The sequence below is a fragment of the Eumetopias jubatus genome, unplaced genomic scaffold (genome assembly GCF_037043125.1).
Source record: "Eumetopias jubatus isolate StellerSeaLion01/CBP00866 unplaced genomic scaffold, mEumJub1_p1.0 scaffold_10, whole genome shotgun sequence".
Lineage (NCBI taxonomy): Eukaryota > Metazoa > Chordata > Mammalia > Carnivora > Otariidae > Eumetopias > Eumetopias jubatus.
The window spans coordinates 91,690,645-91,703,251 of record NW_028274816.1 but is presented as its reverse complement, the minus strand read 5'-3'; the positions used below and the strand labels follow the sequence as shown (position 1 = coordinate 91,703,251).

At 42.6% G+C, this 12,607-nt stretch overlaps 1 protein-coding gene across 3 annotated transcripts in view; it reads left to right on the top strand.

Annotated features, from left to right (window-relative positions):
- Window positions 1-12,607, top strand: part of MAP2K6 (mitogen-activated protein kinase kinase 6) — a 123,570-nt gene that overhangs the window by 93,234 nt on the left and 17,729 nt on the right. For 2 of the 3 annotated variants that reach the window (XM_028112641.2, XM_028112639.2), the window contains exons 6-10: window positions 1,001-1,117; window positions 1,792-1,843; window positions 3,873-4,000; window positions 4,892-4,969; window positions 6,116-6,255. In XM_028112641.2, the coding sequence (XP_027968442.1) occupies window positions 1,001-1,117; window positions 1,792-1,843; window positions 3,873-4,000; window positions 4,892-4,969; window positions 6,116-6,255 (515 nt within the window). Of the gene's footprint in view, window positions 1-1,000; window positions 1,118-1,791; window positions 1,844-3,872; window positions 4,001-4,891; window positions 4,970-6,115; window positions 6,256-6,940; window positions 7,176-12,607 lie in introns of those variants that run through there. The other variant, XM_028112642.2, reaches the window with a different exon arrangement.

Genomic DNA, 12,607 nt, shown 5'->3' with positions numbered 1-12,607 from the left:
CTCTAATCGCATGAACACGATGCACAATCCTGGTACTTTTTCTCATTTGACGTGTCTTCTGTAGAGTGAGTTCTGCTCTGGCAGTGATGACATGCCCTGATGCAAAGTTGGCTTGAAATGATGGTCTTTCCAATATGTCTAGCCCTTTTGAAGACCCTGAGGCTCCCTTTCTCCTTTCTGTTTTGGTTTGTTTATTTTGGCATGGTTATCTCTATCAATTGCCTATAGACTAATTTAGGCAGATTTCTTAAAATCTGAAATACTGTGGTCTTTTGGCCAAATGATAAGCTTTATTTACCCTGTTTATGTACCCCGGAGGCTTACATTTATCTCTTTGCTTTACCTCTGCTTTCACTTTCCCACGATATGGGTTATGAGGCTTCGACCAGCTTTTGGATGAATGATTGCCAGTGTTCCGGGTGGGAGGTCAGACATGGAGTAGGCCTGTAGACCTAATCCTTGGAGGACAGTAACCATGAAGGCCTGGATTTCTGGGGATCTATTGTTGGTGACTAATAGTACTGATGTATTATTTATTTAAAATGTTTTTTTTTTTAAATTTGAGTCACACACAATGTTACATTAGTTACAGGTTGTACAACATAGGGATTCAACTTCTCTCTACATTATAGGTGTTCACCACAAGTGTAGCGACCGTCTGTCACCATATAACTCTATTATATCATTGACTATATTCCCTATACTGTGCCTTTTATTCTAGTAACTTCTTCCTTCCATAGCTGGAGTGACTGTTAGTATTTAGATCTTGCTCTTTATCAAGGAGTAGGTGATCACATGCAGGTTCTGCTTGGCTCTCCGCTAGTTGGCTTTTTGGAAATGAACTTGCTTGTTTGTAAATTCCTTTGAGATCTTGAAGGGAAATTGTACATGTCCTCCAAAAACTCAAGTAAGAAATGCTTTTTCCCGACAGGTGTTAACTGTTTCCCCTTCTTTTCCTTTTCTATCCTCTCCAACAATCTCTGAACCAATTTATCTCCAGGGTGATGTTTGGATCTGCATGGAGCTCATGGATACGTCGCTAGATAAATTCTACAAACAAGTGATCGATAAAGGCCAAACAATTCCAGAGGACATCTTAGGGAAAATAGCAGTTTCTGTGAGTACATCATGAACTCTACTACAAGGAGCATATGAGAAGTCTAGACCTGATGTGTGTCTGATTCCCTATTGTGAGCAAACGCTAGATGGATGTGAGCAATAGCACATGTTTGCTGAGTGCAGGAGTGCATCTGTGGACTAGTAAATGAATGCTTTTCTTTCTGGGCGCTGTGTCGAAGATTCTGCCACTGACTTGGTTTGGTAAACTCTCCGTTAAAATGCCTCTAAGCAATGCCTTCATCTGCTATGACCACATTCCTGGTGTCTATATTCTGATACTAGTTTACTTTGATTTTCATTTGTAGATTTTTAAATGTTTTCTTAAGGCTAGTAGGGCATAGAAAGAAGCAGAAGAAAATGAAACGTAAAGAAAGATTGTTCTCTTAATGGCTACTGAGGCTCATGAGGGTGGAGAGAAAAAAAGATGCTGGAGGCCAAATGAAACACCGGCTAGATGAGCGAGATCATCCTTTCTACTGTTAGATCTGGTTCTCTCTGGGGGGTGGAGGTCAATAAGTGTAGCTACCTGTGTATTTTCCTGGATAGGGCCACTGCTATTAGAGAAAATACCTCACCTGGTGACATTAAGCCTGGGATCATAAACCTGGGTATACTTAACATTCAGTTTCTTTCCAATGATGGAGAAGAATCTATCTTGTGTTTCTCTTGCAGATTGTAAAAGCTTTAGAACACTTACACAGTAAGCTCTCTGTCATTCATCGAGGTAAGCATGCATGGAGTTGCTTTGACTCTTCCTTTTATAACATCCATTTCTTTTACCCAGACTTTTCTTCCCCCAGTGGGTATAAGTGGAAATGAGTCAGGCAGTAGAACTGAGGGGTTTTCCTTCCCATAGGAACAGGAGATCATATAAGTAGCTGCTTTTTATCTTGTCTGAGGACACACGAAGACATGGGCTTTTTAGTGCTCCTACACTGAATCTAAAACACCTGTTACCAAGCACAGCTCTGGGATTATCCCACTGAGAATTTTAGAGAATAAGGTAAAAATGCCAGTAGTATTGACTGTCACCTGGGAGCTTCTTAGAAAAGCAGAATCATGGGTCCCCAGACCACCTGAATCTCCATTTTTAACAAGATCCCCAGGTAATTTTTGTATACCTTAAAGATGGAAAGTTCCGGTATAAAGTACAGGTTTTTCAGACGGCAGGAGGCAGGATAAAATGAAAAAAAAAATTGATAGATTTATCTCTTCTTCCTCTACCTCCTCTTCTTTTCTTCCTATTGGCCTGTCATCTTTCCATCCATCCATCCATCCATATATCCATTCTTCCATCTTCCATCTGTCTATCCATTTATCACTTATAATCAGTTTCCCACCATTTATGCGTCACTATAATAGGTGCCTTGAGAGGTATATGGAAACAAAACATATTCTAATTAAAATTCCACAAAGGGATTCTTTGGGAAATAAGACCAATGTACAACAAACACATGGAAAAAATCAACCATTACAAATACCAAATTACCAAATATGGCAGTGCTCTAGGTAAACTCCAAAGCAAGGAAATGATTAGCACCGGGTGACTATAGTCAAGGAGAACTTCTTAGAAGATACTCACTCAACCAAGTCTGAAGAAGAATTAGTGGAAAGTATGGATAGCTGTTGGGGTAGTGAGATTTGGTAATTCTTAAACTGTCTGAGTCAGCCTCAAAGTGATGTAAAATGCTTTGCCCAGAGTGCCTGTTATTATTGTTATTGCTGTTATTATTATCGTTAATTGTTATTATTAGAAGTTGGAAAAATAGGGAGGAAGAAGAGGAGAAGGAAGTGGGAAGAATCCAGTTGGGAAGAAGAATGTGGATTATCCACACATGTGAAACTTAATTTTTAAGGATTTATTTCAGAATTAGGAAGTACTTCATTTGTATTAAAATATATACCTAGAGTATAAAAATAATAAAATTTGCATGTCCACCATTCAGTTTAAGGGAAAACATTATAAAGGATAATTTTTAGTGTTTTTAGAATAACTTACTCTGCTGATTACACGTCCTCTGTGAAAAGCCTCACGAGGGAAAAAAGTTAACTGTAATTTCTAAGTCCATCATCCAGAGATGACAATGATTATCTCTTTGGGGGTATGCTTTGTGGTCTGGAATATCTGAATTCCTGATGAGTTCCACTATGTGACCTCAGACACACCTCTTGCAGATGCTTCCATCGAAACTGGTTGCCTTGATCAGATTTGATGTATGTTTATACTGCAGTCTGCCTTACCATTCTGCGGTCTGTTTACTCCTACCCTTACTGTGCCTTAGGTCCTGACGAGCTGGGCTTTACAAAAATTACTTTGTTGTCATAAGAACACTTACGATGAGATCTACCCTCGTGGCAAATTTTAAGTGTGCAGTGCAGTATTATTTATTATGGGGTCAATGTAGTACAGCGGATTTCTAGAACTTACTCATTTGGTGTCATTGAGACTATGCATGCCCAAGGAACGGGGCATTTGATTCAGTAATAATTTTTTAAGTTTTTACTACACTTATGGGGGCAATGCAGATGATAAATAGAGGAAACAGTCCTTTCTGTTGATGGAGTCACAATCCTGCAAGATGGACAAAACATGAAATAGAAAATCAAGTTGGAAGCAGTAAGATGCATGTAAGTTGGGAGTCAGGGAGGGCCTCAGAGAGCAGGGAAGGCGAGATGTCAGGCCCCCTGGTGGTGGACACATAAATCTTCAGAGCAGGCTGGGATCACGGGCTCCTGGTTGTTCTTGCTTGCAGACGTCAAGCCTTCCAACGTGCTGATCAACACTCTGGGCCAAGTAAAGATGTGCGATTTTGGAATCAGTGGCTACCTTGTAGACTCTGTCGCTAAAACTATTGATGCAGGATGCAAACCGTACATGGCCGTAAGTACGGCAGCCGGGGGAAGCATCTGGGAATGCAGCCGCCCACAAACCTCACCAGGAAATAGGAAATGGATGGCCACAGAGGGAGAATGGAAATGTGCTTACGGTGCAAGAAATACTCTGCATCTTATTTTTTTCTGAAGTATTTTTCTGTCTGAAATCCTTGGTCACTTGCTTCAAACATATTATTTTTTAAAAATTCGAGTAAAGGAGGTCTATTACTTGAAAAAAAGAAACACATTAAGTAATACATACAGCCCACACAAATTTTTCACCCTGTGTTGCCGGGGAGTGTTATCCTGTTCGTTGGGGACAGAAGAGTAAACAGAATTTAAATGACCCAAACAAGTCAGTTAGATGAGAGATGCTCATGGCTGGGAAGGTTCACTGCCATTGGCAGAGACCTTGGGACCCCCTTTAACATTAAGGGGCTTCTGTATTCTGTTTTGAACTAGATTTGCACTTGGGTTGAGAACCTTCCTGTTGGTGTTGAGCTAATCTCAAGACAGTAGCCTGGTGACTCTTGCGGATTCTTACTATTGAGTTCTGGACTGTTGGGGTTCTTAACAAGGAAAATTCTAGACTGGCAAAGTAAATTTATACTGTGTATCCTATTTCATCCTGAGGCAAAATTGAAATTAGTTTTTTTTTAATGAGTTTTGAATCGTGAGGGACTTTGATCCCTTTTTGTCTCCAAGAAAAGACTTCTGTAGAATGAGGAAGATCCCACGGAGGCATCGATATGTATTGTAGTGAGTGAGTTTTCTTGGCCTGGGAGGCATGTTAACAAGCTTAAAACGAGTCACTTGGCAGCTGGTGACACCCCCACCCCCGGAGACTTTATTGAGCTAAGAGTGTCATCTCATTTGTCTTTTTCTGTCTCCTTTGCAGCCTGAAAGAATAAACCCAGAGCTCAACCAGAAGGGATACAGTGTGAAGTCTGACATTTGGAGTCTGGGCATCACAATGGTAACGTGTGACGATCATTCTGGACTGTGAGGTTCTGGGCATGAAGCTGAAATGGGGTGGGTTTTGTGACCAAAAAGCAAATACCCTACCTGTGGGTCCTGAGCATCCTTTCCTGCCGGACAGAGCAGGAAGTTTTGAATGATGATTGTCTGCAGGGTCGTGTGGTGGAAAGACCGCACTGGGATTGGGCAAACCCAGTTTTTCTCTTTATTCCACCTCTAACTGGGCGTGGCCTTTGAGTAAACTGGTGGAGTCCCATGCACTGTCTTATTATCCTCATCGGTAAAACGAATCCTGCCTATGGCTTTAAATTATTCTCATCTAGGCATGAAGTTTAAGCTGCTCCAAGAGTGCTCATGTGTGCGGACCCTGACTGAGCTGTTATGTCCTATCCAGGACATAGGCTGTGTTTCCCAGAATATGGTTCTGATAGAGGTCTTGGCCACTGAGGTCAGATATAGCCAAAGAACATAGTAACAAACAAGATAATTTCCTTCGGCACAGTCCTGCAGTTACCATTTGTAACTTCGGTGATCATACATTTTTCTCAGTGTGTCACTGAGGTCTGGAATTATCCACTGTGGTCCTGGCTCCTTCCCAGGCACAGCAGCTGATTAAATCCTGTGCGTTATTTCCCATCCCTGCCCAGAATGCACGTGATGATCTTGTCATGGCAAAGTGGCCTTACTCAAATCCAAAAAAAGATCAGTCATTTGGTCCTAGGTTTGTTTTTTTGTTTTTTTTTTTTTTTTTTCATTCCAGTAAGGGACCTGTAGATGGCAGCAGATACACAGCTCTGTAAAAGTCTCAGGGCAAGACTAACTTTTCAGACCAAACATTGAAAACACCCGGTTGCTTTCCATCCCGAAGTTTAATACTGCTGACTTAGAATTTTATGAAGTGTCACAGTGGCTTTTGAGGAGGATCCAGTTATAGATAAGCTTAATTGGCTGCCTCCAGTAAGATAATGTTCAAAACTCCCTAGCACTAGGAACTGGGGAAGAGTAGAGAACATACTGTTAGTTTATGTCTCCCCAAGTTTTACTTGAACTTCACCTCTGTATTTCCCTCGGATTCTCCTGGGACAGAAGAGTCCAGCAGATGCCCTAAAGTGGTTCCGTCCCCTTGTGTTTTTCTCCCCTCTAGATTGAGTTGGCGATCCTTCGGTTTCCCTACGACTCTTGGGGAACCCCCTTCCAGCAGCTCAAACAGGTGGTCGAGGAACCCTCACCACAACTCCCGGCAGACAAATTCTCCGACGAGTTTGTTGACTTTACCTCACAGTGGTAAGAAAGCCTCCTCTGCCAAGTGCCAGTGTGAAGGAAGAAGAGGAGTTCTCATGAACTTCCTCTGTTGGTCTTGATCCATTACGCGTACATTCATTCCAAAAGCATGTATGGAGTGTGCCCTCGATGCCAGAGATACAAAGATGCCTTTATCCCAGTCCCTGCCCTCAGTGAACTCAGAGTCGAGTAGGGGAGTCTCTTCAATCCGTGATTATGATACCATATGGCAAGTCCAGGGTTGGAGCCATGCACAGGGTATTTGGGGAACTCAGAGGAAAGGCATTAGGATAGAGTTTCTGGAGGAGATAAATTCTATGCTGAAGATCCTATGAGGGATTTTTCCAAGCGACCAGGGAAGTAGGGTAGGGAAAGATATTCCAAGCAGAAAAAAGATCACGCTTCATGTCACAGGAGCGAGAAACTCCTTGATGAGAGCTATAAGCTCTTTTGATGTTGATTGGAGCATCAAGAGAAGAGTGGTTGGACGGTTGGAGGATTAGGGTGGTGGAGTGGAGATAAGACATTCTGTTTTGTATGTTTTGTAGGCTGCCCCCTACACAACACTTGTTAACTGTGGATACACTTGCCCGTGAGGGTGCAATGGACAGTACTGGGGGTCTGAGGAGTGGAAAAATGGAAGGAGTCATGCTAATAATGTAGACTTTGTTTCTGTGGAAATTGTCAGGGGAATCGAGGAAAGTAGGAGGGCATGCATGGTGACCGTACTGCCTGGTGTATCCTGATACTAAGGACCATCGCAAGTGTTCCTGGAAGACGACACCAAAAGGAAAGCACAAAATGGCGTTCGTCTGTATGGGCACCCTGCAGAAGCAGATAGTGCCCAGCCCCGCTGTGACCCTGGGAGGGGAGGGATCCTGGCCGCTCCCTGCTGACGGAAGAGCTGGGCCTCTGAGGGCCACTTGACAGCACAGCTCCTCAAGGTTATCATTCCTTGGCCTCTGTGCTCGTTCGAAGAAGTGTTCTGAATGCAGCTTTTATTGGGAAGCATGACGAGACAAAGCAACGGTCTGTTGTTTGTGAAACTAAGGCCTCTTGGACTTTTTGTTAGCGCTGGCCCCCATGTCACCCCTGGTATTTTGCCCTGATGATGTATGAGGCTGGCCTACTGTGGCTTGTTTTTGTTTTAGTTTTGGCCAAATGGCTAGAGAGGGGCTGGGGCCGTGGGCTGGAGTACAGTGTGTTGTTGCGCACCTCTGACGGAACACTTCTTCGGGGCTATTGAGGTGTGTCCTCCCCTCTGCTCTCCTTGAGCGAATGTGCTGGATGGGGTAGCACACCGGCCAGGTTGGGATTTGCCTTCTGGATTCAAGAACTTGTTTTTATTGTGTATTTGTTGGTTTTTTTTTTTTTTTTTTCTTCTTCCTTATCCTCAAATGTTTAAAGGTCACATAGGAAAAGGGGTGAGTCATCTTGGATAGTTCAGACCAGTAGTTCTCAAGAGGAGTGGTAAAGGGGAAGGATCTTATCTAGGGAAGTCTTGTCAAACTCTCCTCCCTGTAACCTTTCCCCTGCCTGTTCCCCTTTCCCCAGGATTCTGGCTGGGTACTTTGGAAAACTTGGTAAGAACAAGGCTGAAAAGCTTGAGAGAGCAGAGCTGCCCTATTGAGAATCGCCAGTTTACTCCAATAGTTGTCAACTCTGGCTGTTTGTAAACCTCCGGAGAACTTTCAAATGTACTGTCGCTTGGGCCACACCCTCAGACATTCTGACTTAATGGATCTGGGAAGGGTCCTGAATATCAGTTTTTTTCAAATGTTCTCAAATCATGCTACTCTACAGCTGGGGCGAGAACCCCTAATTTTGCCCAATGGTCTGTGGACCTGATATCAACTGCTTCCTTTTCAAAACCTGTTTTTCTTCTGTAACTTATTTTTTAAAAATCATGCAATTACTTTTTCTCTCCCCAGTGTATTTTTTCCTCTTACTTAGAATTTCCCCTAAAGATTCAGAGCAGTAAAGTTTTTTAGGGATATTTAAAAAATAAAAACCTTGAGAAATAGTGCTTTCTAATTTTAACGTATGCACACGTATGTGGACAATCCGGATACTTTATTATTGCTCTTTGTATGGCGACCACCCTGTGCCTACGCTCCGCCCCCTAGAACACTGCCAACATCTTCAGAGACCTCAGAGGCCTCTCTGTTCCCCTCTTGTTTTCTGTCAATTTTTGTCCCAGCTACCAAGGTTCATTAATTTAAAAACTTTGAGCCATAGATATTTTCTAGCTTTCCTGAAACCACTAATTCTGTTAATTGCTATTAAACCTGTGTCCTTTTACTCATAATCATGCCAGCCAGTCTGGCTTGCTTATGGGGTTTGCCAAAATATATATTTTATATATATATATATATATATATATATATTTGTATTTATATATTATATATATTATATATATAACAATAGAAACAAAACTCAAATCATCTAAACTTTGAAGTTTTCCAAGAATAATTATTCAAACTTTCCGTGTTGTAGTTCCTGTAGAATCTGACATTTAAGAGTATCCACTGTGTAAAATAGTGAGTCGTTTTTTTTGGTAGGAGAACTGGAGAGAAGAAGAGGAGCATTAATTCTGAATTTATCAGCATTCTTAATGATCCTGTCTTGGATTTTTTTTTTTTTAAGAGTACAGGCTCTCCTATTTCAGATGGCAGATCAATAATAGCTTTTTGCCTCCCATAAATTACCAATATATATATTTTTTGATACCCCCTTAGTATGAACTGTGTTTTAAAGTCCACTGAGTTGGAAAAGTTGTCTAATGCTTCAAAAACACAGTGCTGATTTTTTTTTAAAAGGACTCTAGGAATGGCTTAGATCTTAATGGAAGCGATTTCATTTTTCCTGTGTATAGCTTACAGGTACACACCTGCTTCCAGGAGTAAGGTAGTTATTTCGCTTGTTTTATTACTGATGGTTTTAAGTTTGATCTGGAGCTGAGTGGATGGAAAGGGTGCAAAAGTTGACTACCTAAGAACACCCTCTTCTATTTCCTTAGGAAGAAAAGGCTCTCTCTTTTTTTTTTTCCTCTTTAAATTTCTTTATTGTTATGTTAATCACCATACATTACATCGTTAGTTTTGGATGTAGTGCTCCATGATTCATTGTTTGTGCATAACACCCAGTGCTCCACGCAGAACGTGCCCTCTTTAATACCCATCACCAGGCTAACCCATCCCCCCACCCCCCTCCCCTCTAGAACCCTCAGTTTGTTTTTCAGAGTCCATCGTCTCTCATGGTTCGTCTCCCCCTCCGACTTACCCCCCTTCTGTTCCTCCATTTTCCCATGTATGCAGCAGGATTTGAGATACCCGTTCATGAGAGGACCCTTTTTGGAGTGACCTCCATGTGTTTTTTGAATTTTCATGACATAGTCAGGTTCTGATCCTTCAAGACTTCTCAGAAAGCCCCTATTTTTGTGGTTAAGTGGGGAAAGGGGAATACAGATTTGGAAAGTGAAAGATGAATCTCGAATTTCGAGATAGATACATCGGTGGTTTTCTCTCCTGCCTCTGTCTTTGGGCGGAGTGTCGAACTAAAAGAGAAAGGTTGCGTTATCCACAGCCTTGGTCATCTGTCAGAGGATTTGTGACCTTTCCTGGGATGCATGCTAAGTAAGCGTTTGATGACCGCCTCCCTCGCCGTGCTGCTCCACACTGCACAGCCTTATCCAGGGAGCCCGCTTGGCTTTCAGTCTCCTCTGATCACTGTTTGTGAGTTGACAGTAATCCTGGTCTGCGGGGGGGGAGTAGAAAGCACTAGCAGGCTATCACTCTCATACCCAAAGTTACCTCTAGAGCACGGAGCCCCAGCGATGTGTTCTTTCGTAGTAGCTTCAGAGAGACAGCATCCTCGGGGTGGGGTGGGAGGATGGGGGTTGGGTAGGAGAGGGAAGTAAGTTGAGACATTTATGCCTTACGGACTTTAAGGAAATACCAATGATATCCTACCAACCCTTCCCTTCTGTACTTATTTTGAAATAGGACTACGGAATGAGATTTCCTCCTCTTTTTTTCGTTTTCTTATCACAGGGGTTTTGAAGTGTTCCTAGAGTAGGTGGTGCTGTCCATAAAGGCCTTGTTTTGGGATTCATAATTGAGAGGTCTCATAGAAAAGCCTTACATTCCAGTCCAATAGAGGATGAACAAAGGAGTATCTAAAAAGGAAAAAGGGGATTGTGGCAGGCTTACGCTTCTCTCTAGAACCTCTTCCTATAGGTTCACAGGCTTGGTGACTGAAGGAAGTCTCTGGAAACCCAACTACCGTGTGCCCAAACAGCCTGACTTCTTTTTTGCTTTTCCTTCAGGCCTGTTTGAGAGGAGGCTCAGTGCCCAGCTGACCAGCCTGATGGCATGTTGGAGTGAGTGTGTTGGAGCCCCCTCAGACGTTGATACTGACTCAGAGGAACAAACATAATACAGAGACAATCAAATATAGTTCTCGACTTGTTCAGGAAGAAGAGTAAACAGAGGCTCTGGATGTTTATTTAGCTTATGACAAATATATGGGCTTGAGAGGCGCAACGTGTTTTTATTCTGTGGATGCACCACATAGCCCTTCTTGGAAGCCATCAGGGGGAATTCAAATAGGCAGAAATCCTCTGGTCAGCACAAACTTCAAGCTAGCAATTCTCAAGACAGCATGAAGCTGTATTTTAGTGTCAGCTACGGTCAGAAGCGTGTGTTGTGGCATTTGGAAGAGGAATTAGAGCAGTTAGCTAATTGCACGCTTGAAAATGACAAGCCACTTGAAAATTCAAAAGTCTGACTCCAGTCCAAAAAGAAATTGGTGTAGCTTTGAACTCCACGGTTGTTATTTTATCCTGAATTTCAAGCACTTCCTATCAAACATGGAAAATTTGCTTTCCACCCCCCCCCAACCTTATCCTGAGTATTTTGCTATTCTTAGCCAATGTTTTGAAGTGTTCTCAATTTAAAAAGATGGAGAGAATGGGCTTTATCAGTTATATTAATTCAATAAACAGCCTTGGATTGCTGTGTAAGTATTTTCCATGAATGCTTTGCAATAGTGCTTGTGGTAAATTTTGAGCCTTCTAATCAGAGGCCGTTAAGTCAAGAAAGCCTATCGGCCGGCAAGCCCTGAGGTTTCAGGAATTCGAAACATTTTCTGATGCATTAACTTGGGGTACTTTCCCCACATTTTCTTTATACAGACAAAACAAACAAACAAAAAACAAACAAAACAACAACTCCAGAGAAATTTTCTTAAACTGTTCCAGAAGTGAAAAGATAAGCTATCCCGACTCAAAATGATCTCTCCTTAAAAAATGGAAGTGCTTACATTCCTCGACCTGATGAGACGAGAGAGTCTTCTTTCATTATCAAGTAAATGGAAGTTCAAAAATCAGCAAACATCACAAAGATCTCTGGTTGGTAAAAGAGGCCAGTGTGCTGATGTTTGAGGAAGAAGCCCCTTTTTCCGTCTTCCCTTTGGTTTGGTCGCTAACCAGTGGAAGCTAGTAATGGAAGGGTGGGTCATGGTCCTCAAGGAGAATGGATGTTAGCAGAGTCGATGCTCAGCCCTGGTCCAAGGAGTTCCTAAGGCGCCCGTCTAAGTAGAGACACCTGAAATCAAGCGCGTCACTATTGAGTGTGGATTTAAGGTGGCGTCTATGTTTTTCATGATTGCTTCTAGCAAGTTAAATTGTTCAGATTATGGAGAAGACTTTCTGGTTTTTGACTGGCTTTGAACAGTAGCTGAAAACTCAGGGCTTTTGTACATTAGCCTGTTTTCTTCACCACGGTTTGTGCGTGAGTCAGCATTACTCCTGGGATCACATTTCTTCTTCTCTGTTTCCTTCTAGGTGAACTAGCTCTTGAACTTAGAAAGAAAACTTCTGCTTCCCAGGGTTCAGGGAGAGAGAGCTGGTAGTGTTGAGAATGTGTGCAAATGACAGACGAATCAGTGGGAGGGGCTTCTAAGTGAATTTCATTTCTGAGCAGGGCATAGAAGGCAGCAATGAGGAGGAATGCCCTCGTCCACGTGGCCCAAGGGGTTTGCAACCTCTCCACTCATGACTTTTGGGACTGGATCATTCTTTGTTGTGGGCAACTGTGCTGTGTGTTATAGGATGTTTAGCAATATCCCGAGCCTCCTCCTAGGAGATGCCGCTAGGCGCCCCCAGGTGTATCAACAACCAGAGATACCTCCAGACATTGCCAGATATCCCCCGGAGGGCAAAATCACCTGCAGTTGAGAACCATCAAAAAAGCCTTATAGAATGTCAGGCCATAGATCCGTGCAGAGTCCTAAGTGGGATTTCCAAGATCTCATTCATTTCACCCAAGCACACATTCCCATTATCAATCTGACT